Below are 16,480 nucleotides of genomic sequence, written 5' to 3' on the forward strand. Positions count from 1 at the left end.
TTCCACAGAGCAAATATCCTCAAAGAGAGCCAACCTGGGCTTGCTCCCCTTTATGACCTTGCCTTGGAAGTCACAGTAGAGGAGGAACATTGAATGTGTGTGTATGTGGGGGGGGGGGTCCTTCTGTAACCATTTACAAGCTTCTGTAGATCCATGTTGTGGGGCTGACTAAATACTAGACACTAAACACTGGACACTCAGCCCTGAGGGAGGGGAGCGGGAGAGGGGGGGAGTAGGCTGTGAGGCATCTTACCTAATAGGCTTCCCCAAAGTGCTCAGGCTGAATTTTACAGAAAAGGAAAGACCAAGTTTAAGTCTAGGCATGCAGACAAGGTGAAGTGAGACAGAAAGGAGGTGTGCCTCTAGGAATGGAATAGGACCGACCTCCCTCCCTCCCTCCCTCCCTCCCTCCCTCCCTCCCTCCCTCCCTCCCTTCCTTCTCTGTTCATTCTCTAATCCCACTGAGGGCCTACTATGCACCAGGTATTGCTGCTGCAGCCAAGACCTAGTCTCTTTCCCCAGGAAGTGACCTGTGGGTGAAGGAGAGGAGGAGAGCTAGATATAAACCAACTCCTTGATAAGAAATGCACGCATTACCTTGCCCATGTAATTGTAACCCTCTGTACGGTATTTTCACTATTAAAAAAAAAAAAAACAACAACTCCACAGGCAAACTCGTTTTGAAATTTGGGCAGAGAGTAAAGGAAGGGAGGCCCCACAAGCCTCTCCTTGGGGGTGGAGGCAATGTGGGAAGAGGAAGACTCGGCCTTGGGATCCACAGTGATCTCCCAGCAAAGAGAACAGCATAAGCAAAGGCCCACGGCAGAAATATCTAGTGCAAATAATTCTGGCACCTGAATAAGACAACGTTCACAAGGAAGGAGAAGGAAACGCAGGGCAGGCCCAGAGACCTACGTAGTCCAGGCCAAGGACCAGACCAGGGGCTTGCCCATTGGGGTGGGACCGCTTCTGCCTAGTGGCTGCCATTCACCCCCTGCCTCCCTAAGACCTCACTGGCTCCTTTGGCTGCGCCCTAACTCTGCTACCCTGCCTTTCTCGCCTGTGCCCCCCAATATCTCCCTCGCGCCCTCCCCAGCTCAGCTACGCCCATCCCCTCCCCCATGCCCCTCCCTCTCTGGCTGAGCACTGCCCCTGCTCCCCAACTCTCCCCAATCCCCCTGTTGCCCTCCCCCTTCGGACGCGTCCTCTTTTCCCCCCCGGGCCCGCCCCCGCGCTGCCCGGCCTCCGGCCCGGGTAAGCATCTCCTAAATTTGTTCTAGAAGATAGAAAACTCTTCGTGGGTATGCTCAACAAGCAGCAGTCTGAGGACGACGTGCGCCGTCTCTTTGAGGCCTTTGGGAACATTGAAGAGTGCACCATCCTGCGCGGTCCGGACGGCAACAGCAAGGGTGTGTGGGCGGGGCTGCGGGCGGGGCGGGCGCGGGGCCGGGCGGGGAGGGGACCACCACCCATCCCGACAGGGCGGAGCCGGGGAAGGATGCTTGGAAGATCCTAGGAGGTCCGAATGTGGTCTGGGAGGGGACGATTATGGGTCTTTCTGCTCTGTGGGCTTTGTTTCTAGCACCTCTCCTTCTCCCTCTCTCCTTCTCTCCTCCTCCCTCTCCCTCCCTTCCTCTCTTCTCTCTCTTTCTTTCCTCTTCTCCTTCAACTCTCTGTTTTCTCCTGAGATGTGTGCCCCACCTTGCCAGGCTTCCCTTCTCCTCCCCACCAACCTGCCCACTTTTCTCCCCGGGGTCCTTCAGACCTTGGCTCAGCTTTTCCTGTCCCTTCAGGATGCGCCTTTGTGAAATACTCCTCCCACGCTGAGGCACAAGCTGCCATCAACGCTCTACACGGCAGCCAGACCATGCCTGTGAGTATGGTCTGTGAGGGGTCCCTTAGGGCAGGACCAGGACAGCTATGAATGGACACGTCCACACCCATAGGCCTCAACTGCTGGAGGGGAGGCGGGGAGATGGGGGGGGCAATCTGTTGCCATCACTGTATCCCTGAGAGACAAGAAAGCATTGCCCTTATCACTGTTTCTCAAACAAGGACATCAAGGCCCAGAGATATGTTAAGAAATTGCCCAAGATCACCCAGATGGGAAATGTCCACCCCAGGGTTTGGACCTTAAACCTCAGTTAGGCAAACACTGGTGTCTATCTGGGATAGGGGATTGCCCCTCACAGAGATGAGCAGGACAGGCAGGGAAAGGGATGCTGGGGCTGAGGGCTGAATGTTGGGGCAGGTAGGTCTGACATATCATCCTGGCTTCAGGGAGCCTCATCCAGTCTGGTGGTCAAGTTTGCGGACACTGACAAGGAACGCACCATGCGACGAATGCAACAGATGGCTGGCCAGATGGGCATGTTCAACCCCATGGCCATCCCCTTCGGGGCCTATGGAGCCTATGCTCAGGCAGTAAGTGGGGGCAGGGATGGGCTGACGTTCTGGAGCTCACTCACTCACCCATCAGTCCCAGAGAAATTCTACTCTGCCTTGGAGAGTGAGGAGGGCCAGGCATAGACTCAGGGCATGTGGCCTCAGAAGGAAGGAGTTAAGAGAAGGCCAGTGCAGCTTGGGGTGGCATGGTAGGAGGATGTGGGTTGCTGCTCTGGAAAGAGCTCAAAGGAAGCTTCCTGGTGGGTCACCCTGAGCACTCTTTCCCCTTAGCCAACTCAGTGCTGAATCCTAGGTAGCACGGGCTCCTCACAACTCCCTCCCATTCCTTTCAGAGAGGGTGTTCTTAGGGCTTTTGTTCATTCCTGGAAGGGGTCCTGTGAAGTTACCCAAAGCCCTCACACCACATTTCCCCTGAAGTCTTCTACAGTCACCTGTGATCCCCTCAGGCCACTGATCCATCACCATTTCTTCCACATTGAACCCACTCCTACAGCATCTCCATCAATTGCTTCCAGGCATAGAACAAAAGTCCCTGTATGGTGGTGCTGTGGTCCACCAAGGTTCTGATTGTAACCACAGAAGCTCATCTTATTTCTGCACTATTGTCTAGCTTTAGACACTTTCAAACAGCCCTTCCCGCCCCCTCTCACCTTTGTGATGACATTCTTGGAGGTCTGTTTATGATACTCCTGTCTCTTCTACCCAGCATACTCCAAGTTATGACCATTTAGGACAACTGCTACACTTACAGAGGCTCATCCAACAAGCTCTAGTACTTACAGTATCATATACCCCATACAACAGGCTTTACCCATGCCTGGCCAGCACTGGCCATGGTAGCACCTGTCCCTTCCCTATTTTTTTTTTGGTAGGTGATGGGACTTGAACTCAGGGCCTGGGCTCTGTCCTTGTGTTCTCTTGCTCAAGGTTAGCACTCTGCTACTTTGACCCACAGTGCCACTTCCTCACCCTATGACTTTTGAATACAGGCATCTTCCAAGGAGGTGACCTCTAATAGCCAGTGCAGACTAAGACAGGAACAAAGAAGGCATCAGGGCTGTCTGGGGGTGGTGACTAGGAGACAGTTCCAGCTCTCTGGGGCTCGGAACCTGGGAAGTTAACCTCAGGAACTGAGCCCACTGGTGGGGAGGGAGGCCTTCTGGAAGCATGTGATATTTTTTCTACTCCCTCTGCCCCAGCTGATGCAGCAGCAAGCAGCCCTCATGGCATCAGTTGCACAGGGTGGCTACCTGAATCCCATGGCTGCCTTCGCTGCTGCCCAGATGCAACAGATGGCAGCCCTCAACATGAATGGCCTGGCGGCCGCACCTATGACCCCAACCTCAGGTAAGCCAGCAGGTTCCAACCCATGGCGTGCCCAGTGATCGAGTTAGCTGGGCCCAGATTCAGGCTTCTTTTTCATGGTCAGTGGATCATCCCAACCAAGAGTACATGGTATTGGGCAATTTGTCTGAAAAGGTTTCAAAGCATGGAAATTCAAGGGAAGATTGGGTAGGGGCCCCCATGAAATCCATGATAGGATTTAGAAGTGATGAGAATTCAAGTTGGAAAATAGTTCAAATTGATCCCTATTAGCAACCAATATCCAGAGAGAAATTTTAATGAAAACCTTTCTCTTTGATGTCAAGGGTGGCTCTGCCTATTTAAGCCATTGAAGATACAGTGGCCCTTTGTAAGACAACTATGCACCAGATAGGAAGAAGCACGTGAGTTATCAAAGGACAGGAATTGGAAACACTCATCTTACAAAGCATGTTTATTTTAAGTGGCTTTTGACTCTTCTCCAAAAGAAGATCCTCAACCAGTATAGTCATTTGGGGCTCTACCCCTAGGACATTTGACAGCGTCCAGAGACATTTCTGTTTTTCCAACTGGGAGAGGGGAATGGTATTATAATCTAATTGGTAGAGGTCAGAAATGTTACCCATCCTCTATCACACAGCATAGTTCCCCATAACAAGAAAACTACTGGCCCCAAATAAATCTAGTGTCAAAATTGAAAAATTCTGGTCTAAACACCCCGACTGGGTCAATATCCCACTCTAATTCATCAAGGGTCCTTGGGTGGGAGACCATGACAGCAACATCCTGACATCCAAGAGCTGCTCCTTTCCCAGCTGAAAGTCATAAAAGACTGTGATATCACTGAGCCCATCTTGATATTGCCTTGTCCCTTAAGGATAGCCCCTAGCCTCAGGGATACTTTTGAGCCTTACATCTTTTATTTTCAGAGAGAGAGAACGAAGTACTTCTTACATTAAGAGGAAGACTCTTTCCAGCTTCTGGGATCTCAGTGAAATCTTCATGTAATTTATATCTTGGGTTCTCACATCTTCTACCCAGTTGGAATAAGAAGACACAAGTTACTGTCATGTGATCCCAGCTTTATTCCTAACACCATGACCACAACCACACCTTCTACTGTAGGAAGTTTAAATGTCTACTTTGTGTATAAGAAAGGGCCAAGACTGATTGAATAGTAACTTTCTCAGTACAAGGGAACCAGAGTTAAGACCTTCTCCATCTCAGCAACAAAACTTCTTAGGAAAACATATCAGCTCCCCATGAGTAAAATGAGAACCAGTCAATTCTAACTTCTCAGGAGTGAGCAAAGCCACTGAAAATGGAGGGCCATGTGTTGTTAAAGTCGGGAGCACTGAGAATAGTCTGTGTGCTTTGGAGTCAAAAGTGAATGGTCAGTGGTCAGAGATATTCTCATGGCAAAATTAGAGCGTATAAAGCTGGTCTGTATCAGAAGATAACCAAGGTATGATTCACCAATAACACTGAGCTATGTGTCAGTTCCAATTCAATCTCCAGGCCCTAGAAGCCAGGAAAGAGGAAGAGCTCCCTGGGTTAGCTTGCCTCACCTTTGTTCTGTTTGCCTCTTCTTTTTCCCAATATGTCTGCATCCCTGGAACCAGGTGGCAGCACCCCTCCGGGCATCACTGCACCAGCTGTGCCTAGCATCCCGTCCCCCATTGGGGTGAACGGCTTCACTGGCCTTCCCCCACAGGCCAATGGGCAACCTGCCGCGGAAGCTGTGTTTGCCAATGGCATCCACCCCTACCCAGGTAAGCATATCCAATAGGGCTTCCTTCCCCACCCAATCTATTCTTTCTTTATCCTTGCTCTTATAACAAGGAACCTGTGGCTCCTACTCTGTTCCTTGGTGAAATTCTAAATATGGTAAGAGAGAGCCAACGTGTTTCCCAGCTTCAGAGTATCTGTGATGGGAGTGTAGAGGCTGAAATCTCACCCTCAGGGAGTGTCTGGTTCATCAGTGAGAGAATCCTATTGCTGGGGTGTCCCTAGGGAAGAAAAGACAGCGGATGCAGTTGTACAGCCCACACAGAGAGGCCAGTGACTGCAAATTAATTGAGTGTGAATTTGAGCTATAAGAATTAAAAAGGTCTAAGTTAAAAGAATAATCAAACAGTGTTAAAGAAAAATCTTGGAGAAGAAAGTGGAGGTATGTTGATTGGCAGTCGAATTAGTACATGCCAGTCCTGTCTTTTCTTGCTCATAAAACCATGTTCAGCACCTTGGACAGCAACTGAGGGGGGGGAGGGGACAGACACATCTCTGGGACATGCAGTTCTTGAAGAAGATCCAGGAGGCCTATTCCTGATTAACATTGCCCCTCTTACACACAACAGTTCTCACATAGCCAGGATGTACAGTTGACCTGAATCACTTCCTCACTATGGTGGGAGGCAAAACCCAGGAGGATCCGGATTCAGGCATGTGCCTGGGCAGGAATGAGACCCTATCTCAAAAATAACCAATGTGAAAAAAGACCTGAAAGCACAGCTTAACAGTAGAACACCTGTCTAGCAAGTGTGAGGCTCAGAAGTAAAATAAAATCCTGGTACTACCCCCCACTTTAAAAAAAAGTAAATATCCTTAAACTCAAGAAGGTAAAAGATTCAAATGAAGGGAGAACTCCATAGGCTTAAGATTAAGCCTCAAGGAGCCTTTCTGAGTCAGAGGTTCAGGAGAAACTTTTTTTATTGTCAGTTGTGGGGCCTGAACTCTGGGCCTGGGTGCTGTCCCTCAGCTCTTCAGCTCAAGGCTAGCATTCTATCACTTGAGCCACAGCGCCACTTCCGGCTTTCTGGCAGTTTATTTGCAATGAGTATCTCATGGGCTTTCCTGCCCCTCACTGGCTTTGAACCACAATCCTCAGATCTCAGCCTCCTGAATAGCTAGGGTTACAGGTGTGAGCTACTGGTGCCTGGCTCAGGAGAAACTTTAACTGGCATTAGAAGTAGGGATGAACTAAGCACACTCCTGTGATGAGGCCTTTCCTGGAAGCTTAGAGGAGGAAGTAGGAGGAGAAGTCCACCCAACAGGGACCAGGGATCATGGAAGGCTGACCAATAGGGAGAAGGAGCCAATTCAGATGAACCTCTGGAGGGTTACAGTCATACTCCTCACTCTGAGTGCTCATTGGAATCACTGAGGAGCTTAGTAAGCCCACCAAAATTCAATGTATGTCATACATGAAAGTTCTACTAGCTACAGATGGAAAGATCACTGTGCTAGTGGGAAATAGAGGAGCAGAATTTCCTGAACTAGGAGTTGTCCTTTATTCCAGTGTTCAATGAGAAAAGTAAGGCTTGCCTTGCAGCACCACCCTCAGTCCACAGATGTGCAGCCTGAGAAGTCTAGAAGTCTATGCTCAGAAGCTCTGGGTGTTAAGACTGAAGACTGCAGGATGGGAACAGTGGTGAGGGAGGGGATCGGCCAGCTGGAGGTAGATGTGACTCCACCAGTGTTAGGCCTGTGTGCAGGAAGGTGCCATCCCAGTGTCTCTGGGTGGTTTTGTTCTCCACCTTTCCTTTCCTCCAGGCACATCTGGATCTTTGGATTCTGACAAACCCACCAATATATGTGAGCCCATTTCCCTCCTAGAATTTGTAATTGTTTCATTTCCCTGTGTGTAACAATCTGTCAGATCCTATAAACAATCCCCTGCCAAAGCAAGAGATAGGAGAGACAGAGACACAGAGAGAAACAGAGAGAGATACAGAGAGGAAAATAGTACTTAAAAAATAATTTACCATCTTTAAATGCAGAGTTTGGAGTCACTGTAATGAGCGAGATCCTTCAAAATGTTCACTCTTTGGCAGTTACTAATGAGGTCGTTAAGCAGAGAAGGGGGAGGGTTCAAGGATGCTTTTCTCCACTTACTAGCCCCAGTGGCGTCTTCATTCTCCCTTCTCAATTGTAAGCATGTTAGAGCATACAGTATGGCCTTCTCTGCCACACAGCCCTTAGGAAGGGCTGCCTCTGACAAACACTGAAGATTGTTCACAAACCCTCCAGCTATATTGTTCAGTGAGCACTTACTGAGTTCATAACAGCGTGCTAGGAGGCTACCATGTGACTTTTCTACATGTAGGAGTCACATTGTGTGCCTGAAGAAGGGACACCTTTTCTAATGCACATATAGGAACTGAGTAGGTGAGTAGGAGGAAGATCAAGAGACTGAGGCAGATGTAGCTGTCTCCTAGAGATCTGGCAGAGGATTCAGGCAGAGGTGCAGGAGTCAGGAGATCACTCTTCCCAGAACATCCCAGGGAGTGTTGAGCTTCGGTCTAAACACCAAGGAACAAAGCGTTAGATTGGAACAGTTCCTGGAAGCAAACAGCCAGCAACACAGACCATCTTCTGTGTTGCTCTTCTCTGCTCAGCAGAGCCCTGGTATAGGCTCTTTTCTCTGCTGTGACTTAGTTCCTAAAGCATTTGGGGACTGTCATCCTACTTTCCCTAGGGACCTCTATCCCAGGCTTTTCCAAGAGCTCTCCTGAGGTCTAGGTGCTATTTCCTAATGGAATTGTACTGTAAGACTCAGGGACAAGAGTATGGAAGGAAACTTGGGAATTCACCCACTCTAAAGGTACCCAAGCGTGACATTCAGTTAGTCTAGCTTGCTTTGGCCAACAGGCATGTGAGCCCAGGGGTGTTTTTCTCCTGCTACCAGTGAGATAACCCCACCTACCTCCTTGAGCCTCCCAGTATCCTGCACCCATTTCAGTCATCTCCAGCCTTAGTCACCAGAGGTGCCTTCCTTAGTCACCATCCTCTACTGAGACACACTTTGGTCTTTTGCTCACAACTCCTTAGAGTTCACAGAGGTGAACCAAACCTTTGCCCTAGGCCAGCTTCCCCAAGGTTCTTGTAAAGTTTGAGGTCAAAAATCTTTTCCCACTGGGAAGCAGACATCCCAGAGCCACAAGTCAGAAGTGGGGTCTTGTGTCTTCTGGATCCTTGGTTTCTGTAAGCCACCCCCTGCCCCCAGCCTCACTTATATGGCCAGCTCCGACTGGGAGAGTCTACAGCAAGGCCAGGAGTGGAAGATCTCCATGTCTTGTACAGATTCCCTAGGAGTCCCTCTGAACAACATTAGTGAGTTCAGAAAGACGAAGTGATGAAGTAAGGCCTCCTGTGGTCTTTCTTTCATCCACATGAGACCTGCCAGGCTGTTCTTTTGTTCAGTGTCCCCAACTTCTGCTGAGGATCAGTGAGGACAAGGCCCCCTCCCTGCTGACATCCTGCACCCTCACAGCCCCTCTCCAGATCTGGGTACTTCATGCGTCTCCCCACCAAGGCCCCCATGGTTGAGCCCTCCTCTGGAATCTCTTCCCTAGCCCTCTAGTCTTCTGCATGAAACCCTACCCTCCTCCCACCCAAGACAGCTGCATCCTGTATCTCCCAGCCACGGTGGGGGGCAATGCTCTCATTTCCTAAGGGCCCTGAGCACAGACAGGAGACTTCCAACAGGGCCCAGCATCAAGGTGCTTATCTCCAATGCTCTGCCCAAGGGCCAGCCTACAGTGGCTGGAAAAGAGCAGTGCAGCCATTGCATGGTACCCCTGGATAGGGTGGGGCAGGGGCCAGTTTAGACAGGCACTACTGACATCTTCTCCCTTGGCTCCCTTGCAGCACAGAGCCCCACCGCCGCGGACCCCCTGCAGCAGGCCTACGCTGGAGTGCAGCAGTATGCAGGTCGTTAGTACCCACGCGTCTCCTAGAGCCTGACTGTGGCACCAGTGCTCTTTTCCTACCCCCAAATCTGGGCTCAGCACTGCATGGTTGGGGAGGGACTGGCAGGGGATCTGGGTGGAAGGAGGGAGGGCTATGCTGGCAGAGATACCCATGCCCACCCCAAATACCCCCTCCACCCTTGGGCTGCCTTGCTCTTGCAGCATTCAAGGCAGTTTTTCCAATGTACATGCTGCCCAGAGAGTAGTAGGTATGCAGAATTTCAGGTAGGTCAGTGAGCCAGGCTGAAGGATTCCCTCCTAGGCTATCATTTGTTATTGAAGCCCATTATACTGACTGCTAGGGTCCTGTGTACCCAGGAACCCCAAAGTGGCATTGCATCACTGGGACCAGCTCTGCCCTGTGCTTCTCTGCTCAGTGCAATCCCTGGTCACTTGTCCAGGAAGTACAGGGCCTGGACTTGAGAGGAGGAGGGACTGGGGAAAGGAAGCAGCTTCGGCTCACTCTTCACATGCAGGCAAGTGAGATACAGCTGAGGCAGGAGGAGAGGCAGCTGGAGATAGGAAAAAAAGAAGACGCTCAAAGAAACAGCCTGAGGGGGTGGGGGATGGGGTAACTGAGCCCAGCTAAGCTACCAGCAAGCTTCTGCCTTTCTTCTGTCTCTGGGTTGGGCAATATACCTGTCATCATCTCTGCCCAACCTGCGCCTTATTATCTGGGCTGGTCAAGGTCTCTCTTCACTGGATTTAGAGAGCCAGACCCATCTCTCCTGAGGGTAATGGTGCTCTCTGGCAAGATGGACAATCAAGGGAAGCTGACTCTGTTTAACTAGGGTCTAGAGGAAGCTTTCTTATTGGCCAAACTCTCCACAGGTCTGACCTCAGGTCTAGACCAGGCTAAGGAGTATACTGGCCATTCTTGTCGTACCTTTGACCTTTTCCAAGTAGATACAGAACTCACGTTTGTCCAACTGAGTCCTGTGCCCCTGGGCAGGCTTCTTGGAAGCCAAGTCTATAGCTCAGGCAGAGCCCTTTGTCCTCCGACAGATGCCACTTGAGTGAGAGTAAAGCTAGATGAGCCATGGTTGCCCAGTGTTCCAGGTTCAACCTGCCTGCCCCCACCCCCAAACATAACACACACACACACACACACACACACACACACACACACACACACACACACACACACACACACACACACACACACACACACACACACACACACACACACACACACACACACACACACACACACACTTAGCATCACCCTGTCACTCCTTCACTGGTACCAAAAATTAAAGACTGCTTTCTCTGAAATGGCTGAGCAGACACATACTCTGTGTCTGGTCAGCCTTTACTGCCTGACACTGACCCTCTTCTCTTTCTTCCTACTTCTCCCCCTGTCTGCCTTTCTCTCTGCATCTTGTGGCCATCGCTGTCTCTCGCCTCTTCCCCTCGGCCCTCCAGCAGCCGCCTATCCTGCTGCCTATGGTCAGATAAGCCAGGCATTTCCTCAGCCACCACCAATGATTCCCCAGCAACAGAGAGAAGGTGAGTCATGGTCCCTCCCCTTCCTCTCTCCCTAAAGAGATTGTTTGTCTGTTAAGCCTCTGGCCTCCCGGGGGCCTCTGGCAAGGGCCTTGGTTAGAAAGACAACCCTGTCTCTGTGTATGTGGAGGTGGATGGGACAGGGCAGCTGGGTGGTAAGATATGCTTCTATTCTGTCCATACATAGAGGGATGCACCTTGTAGGTAGCTTTGTAAACCAGAGTGGTGACCTAGTCTAGGAGCAGGAGACAGGGCAGATTGCCGTTCATCACTCACATAGCAGCTTTCCTATGTAGTTCCATCATTTACCACTGGTCTGACACAGCTCACATGCCAGTATCTTGGCTAGGGTTACATTCCTTCCCTAGCAAGCCTTTGAATCAGTCTTTAAATAGAACCCAACAGAGGTTAGGCAGGTATTAACTGGTAGGGGCCTGTCTCCTGCCCCAGGGAGTCCTCAGCTTTAGGGAGGACATAGAAGCCCATTCTGTGTGTTCCCAGACAGTGAGAACACAGCTGGGAGATGAGTCTCCAACCATGTGGGTGCTTTAGTGGCATATTCACAGCCTGATATCTGTGGGTGTGGGTGAGGGAAACTAGTTCATCCTGGAAGAGATATTGTGCCCTCCATGTAGAGTAGACAGACAGGTGGAGCTCCTTGTCTCTTGGGCAGATCAAGGCATGGGGGTGGGAGCCATGTAGTGCAGGTCTAGTAAAGAGGTATGTCCTGAACATCACACCTAGTATGTGAGCATAAACAGGAAGGAAAGCTCCATTAGCTTGGGTGGCAGGGACCACATAATGATTTTTAGCACCCTTTTATCCCAAGGCTCAGAATCAAGAAGACCAGAGCCTGGATGAACAAGTTTTTTTTTTCCCGCTTGGCCCAAAGGACTTGCCCACAGAGAGCTGAGCTTGAGGAATTGGAACACTAACAAAATCCTGTCTTCTTTACCTCCAACAATACCCTGAAGTCTGTTCTAGGGGCCCTCATGGCAGGGAGTTAGAGTGATCTCCAGTTGCTATAGTCCCTGGATCAGACCATTCCAGAGCTGTGGGATATAGATTACTTGGAAGGGACCTTGGGTATGTTGTAGTCCAAACCCTTTTGATGAGACAGAATTCTAGCAGGTCCTAGTACCTGCATAGCCAAGAGCCAGGATTTTGAAACCAACATTTGATCGAACATCCAGCTTGCTTTCCTCCTTCCCGGATGACCCTAGATACATCACCCACTTTGTGTTCTCACTGTCTCCCCAGAAGGGCACTTCCCTAGGGACTCCTCTGCCACTGCCGTCCTTGATTCGAGCCATCGTCAATCAGGGTGGCACTCAATGTTGCTGGTACAGGCCTAGAGCCAAGAGCTATGTCTACAAACCCTGCTACTTTTGTCATCTGTTGGTCATCCAGCTGACCACAATCAGCTTCCTGCATCACCCTGTAGGCTCATGAGTCTTTAAATACCATCACCACACCCCTACACAGCTTTAGGTCAGTACCACACTGACCCAACATACCTGGCATCCCCCACTGCTGATCCCCAGCCACTTCTGCTCCTCCTCTGTACCTTATGCATGTAGCTCTCACCTCTTTCTCACTTTTACCATCTCTGAGAAGCTTAAGCCACACCTTCTCCCATGCCCCGCTACAAAACCAGACCCTTTGGGACAGCCCCCACTCCTAGGGTAGAGGATCTCCCATGACTGTCTTCCATTCTCTCTGGCCATGATGAGTAAGCTGAACTCCCCCAGGGAAGCAGAGGTTGTGGAGGGCCTGGGGCTGAATTAAGAGACTAAAGGAATTGAGCAGCGTACCTGGGAGAGATCATGGTACTGGGAATGGGTTGCTGGCGAAGGCAGGGGTGGGCCTAGAAGAAGGAAGTCTCAGCACATAGAGTTGGGGAGGCAGGCACTCCAGAAGGGGGACACCAAGAGCAAAGGATGCTGCTAAAACGTAAGGTGAGCCTGGGACTCGGGAGACAGGCAGAAAGGTAGGTTGGAGCAAGACCAGAGCTGGGTCCCATGATGTTTTCTAAGGCCTGGATGGGAAAGAAAACTGTATTTCCCTAGCTCTCCCTAATAGTTGTCTTTTTAATATCATAGTCACTTTCCCTTCTGAGGACAGCAACTGAATATCAGAATGCACTGGGTACTGGGGATGACTCTTGTTCCAGCTCCTTCTCTTGGAGCTGAATCGGAAAACCACCAGATGCCTGAGTCTTTCTCCACTCCTTAGGCCACCTGCTCCACAGATGGGACAAGGTTGCCCTCAGGGATGGCTATAGCTCCAGCTCTGCCTAAGACTGCTATATGGTCAGGGTAATCACTTTCTGTCTCTAAAGATCTGTGTCACCTAGGATTGGACCTGACTGATCTGTAAAGTCATGATGGTCCTATCTGACATTCTGTTTTCTGTGGATGAAGGCTGGGCATATCAGCTCACACTTGACAGCAGAAGGCTGAAGGACTGTCCTGGTAGCTCAGCCTCACAATACAGAGATGGGACTAAGCCCAAGGATCTGTTTCTGAGGACTTCCTGTGTCTAATGAGAGAACAGATAAACATGCTCAGGAAGCAGCTTGTAGAACTTGAGCATGCAATGAGGATTCCAAGTCCCAGCTGGGCATCAGCACAAGGTGGAACGGTCAGGGAAGCCCTGAGGAATGAGAAGCAGGACATGGGCTGGAGGAGGAAATGGACGTGTTCTAGGGAGTGGCCTGTTTTGTTGGAGAGAAAAACCTTCCTGATAGAGTGAAAGCCTCAAATCCACAGAGGATGGAAGATGGATTCTGGGGACCTAGAAGGGAGAAGCCAGGAGTGTTCTCAGGGAGAGAGGTGCTGGGGACAATGCGTGTGGGAATCCTGGAGGAGGTGGGGCTTGGAGCTTCAAATGGTTCCTGCCCCAAAGGTGCTCCCACACAGCTGATGCCCATCAAGAGGTGCACTCGCATGGTATGCACCGGACAGAACATGGCATAGCTGGAAGGGACAGGGTGAAGGGAGGGCCATCAGAGTTGGGGGTGGTGGATGAGGAAGGAAGTACACCTGCGCCTGGTTTTGAATGCGCCGTCCACTGGCAAAGTACTTGGGGTGGTAAGAGGATGCGCATAGGAACCGTGGAGGCCAGCAGTTCAGCAGGTGGCTTTGGTGGGCAGGAGAGTTTTCCATAGGTTGTGGACATCTAGGGGGCCAAGTTAGAAGGAGGATGGGAAAGGGGAGCGAGAAGAGAAAGATGAGGACAGCGGGAATCCACAGTGAGCTGTTTGCCATAAAGCTAGGTTCTCTGGTGGCCTGGCTAGTCCCAGAGACCCACAGTGTTTGGATCTGGCTGAAAAAGCCATACATAGGGCCATATTGGTGCTGTACAGCCTTCACTTACATTCAGGCCATCGCTCACATAACTGTGAGTCACTTCAAAGGTTAAATGATACGTGGCAGGTGCTATGCAGACTGCAAGAAATATACCAGGCATCTTGGGAAATTTTCCATGTTACAGAGTAAAACCAGAGCATTTTGACCACTTAAAAAGAAGCATAAAGCTCTGGGCAAAAATTCCAGAAATCCAAAGGCCTCTACAAAGTACAGGGACTCAAAGGGGCTGAGATTTATGACAGATTGGGAGAAAGAGAGAAAGACAGATAGACACACAGACAGACAGACAGACAGACAGACAGACAGACAGACAGGCAGGCAGGCAGGCAGGCAGAGAAAGAAAGAGAAGGGCACACCTTATGGAGATGACAGACAGGGTTTATATTCTGGCTTCCCTCCCTCCACTGCATCTTCTGTCACATGACAACCTCTCTGGGCCTCAAGTCTCCCCATCTGTGTAGTGTAGATGAGAATCATTAAGCAATAGGATTGCTGAAGGATGAGGTGAATTAACACACATATAAAGTGCTCAGAACAGCCTGACATGCTGTAAAAGTATTTTTCATGCTGTAAAAGTGGCAGGGCTATTGTAAAGGAGTGGAGAAGCTTGTGTAAGGTGAGGCTCTAGGGGGGCCGAGCTAACTATGGAGCTTCTATCGAAAGCCCTTCCTGTACTGCCTCCTGGAGCAGCAGCATAAATCTTGCTTTCTGCCTTCAACACTAGAGAGAGAGAGTGGGAGGTACAGGGCAAGGATTTCATGGCTAAATGCGAAGAGCTACAGGCCTGAAAGGCAGGGGGGCTGGCCACTTGAGGCCAAGCCTGCAGGAAGCAGAAGGCGAATTATTTCACAAGGGCAGGATAATTCCCGTCTCAGGGCCATTCCCTCCAGGAGGAGGCCCCACAGCCTCTCTAAACCCCTCCTTCAGCACCTCATTTCCAAAGCTACAGCTGATCATGTTCACCCCATTCTCTCATTGCCTCTGCCCCTGGAACCCCTGAGCTTCCAGGCTCCCTGTTATTGCAGAAAAGGTGACTGAGACACAGAGAGGTTCTGTGACCTGCCCCAGAGCAGAGCTCAGACTTGGGACTCAATAACTCCCACTCTTCAGGGGTAGCCCTTGGATCTTGAGTGGAACCCCCCCTCCTAACCTTGCCCCACCCTCCCTGCTGCGCTGCCTAACTCGCTCACCTCTCCTCTGTCTCTCTCTTCCCCCACCCTGCCATCCCTCCTCCCTGCCCACCCCCTCCCCTCACCGCAGGGCCCGAGGGCTGTAACCTGTTCATCTACCATCTGCCCCAGGAGTTTGGGGACGCTGAGCTGATGCAGATGTTCCTCCCTTTCGGTAATGTCATCTCCTCGAAAGTGTTTGTGGATCGGGCGACTAACCAAAGTAAATGCTTTGGTGGGTAAAGATAACAAACCAGCAATCAGCTTCACCTAGGACAGGGGCTGCTCGCACCAACTTACAGGTGTCCAACCGCTTCTCGCCTGCGCCTTTCTCATCGCCCTCGGGTGCTCTCTGGGCCCAACCTCCATCTCTCACCTATCTCTCTCTCTCTTCTGCTGTTCCTTTTGCTTCTCGGCTTTCCCTGCCACCCCTCCCCCACCCTCCCTGGGTTTCACTTCCCACATCCCAGCCAAGACATCAGCTTCCTGTTCCAGTCAAAGGTCTATTCCAGCCAGCTGAGGAAGGGAAGGGGCCATTTTGGGTAGGGGTGGGAGGGACTTTAGGCATAACCCAGAGCCCCTTTGCTCTCACTGTCAGAGTGGATGGCTTCAGCTTGCTCACTGTAAAACCTGGTGATTCCTAACCCCCAGGGGTAGATATAGCCTTTCAGAAGTTGCCCCTTTGTCCTCTCTCTGTTCTGCCACTCACTCTCTGTCTAGCCAAACCCCTTTCTCCCAGGCCACCAGAGCTGAGCATTGTTGAGAGGGAGCTGGTCCCCACCTTCAGGAAGTCTAAGCTCTGAGCTCATATGGAAACCACAGCTACTAATAAGCAGTAAGCTCTGCCCAGCACCAAGGAATGAAGCAGTAAGGAAGACAGAGGAAGAACAGAAAACCTAAAATGGGAGGCTGGAATGAGAAAAAATAAGGACTGAGGACAAAAGGCAGCAGGAGG

The 16,480-nt window shown here is 50.7% G+C and overlaps 1 protein-coding gene across 39 annotated transcripts in view; it reads left to right on the forward strand.

Moving 5' to 3' along the window:
• The window catches only part of Celf4 (CUGBP Elav-like family member 4), a 280,862-nt gene that overhangs the window by 249,853 nt on the left and 14,529 nt on the right, over window positions 1-16,480 (forward strand). For 6 of the 39 annotated variants that reach the window (XM_070029251.1, XM_070029259.1, XM_070029255.1 and 3 more), the window contains exons 4-11: window positions 1,281-1,409; window positions 1,794-1,873; window positions 2,281-2,424; window positions 3,606-3,753; window positions 5,352-5,501; window positions 9,379-9,444; window positions 10,905-10,988; window positions 15,617-15,700. In XM_070029251.1, the coding sequence (XP_069885352.1) occupies window positions 1,281-1,409; window positions 1,794-1,873; window positions 2,281-2,424; window positions 3,606-3,753; window positions 5,352-5,501; window positions 9,379-9,444; window positions 10,905-10,988; window positions 15,617-15,700 (885 nt within the window). Of the gene's footprint in view, window positions 1-1,280; window positions 1,410-1,793; window positions 1,874-2,280; window positions 2,425-3,605; window positions 3,754-5,351; window positions 5,502-9,378; window positions 9,445-10,904; window positions 10,989-15,616; window positions 15,761-16,480 lie in introns of all 39 variants that reach the window. The other 33 variants (XM_070029254.1, XM_070029262.1, XM_070029260.1 and 30 more) reach the window with 11 other exon arrangements.

This window comes from Dipodomys merriami, unplaced genomic scaffold (genome assembly GCF_024711535.1).
Source record: "Dipodomys merriami isolate MVZ:Mamm:240054 unplaced genomic scaffold, mDipMer1.0.p SCAF_2, whole genome shotgun sequence".
Lineage (NCBI taxonomy): Eukaryota > Metazoa > Chordata > Mammalia > Rodentia > Heteromyidae > Dipodomys > Dipodomys merriami.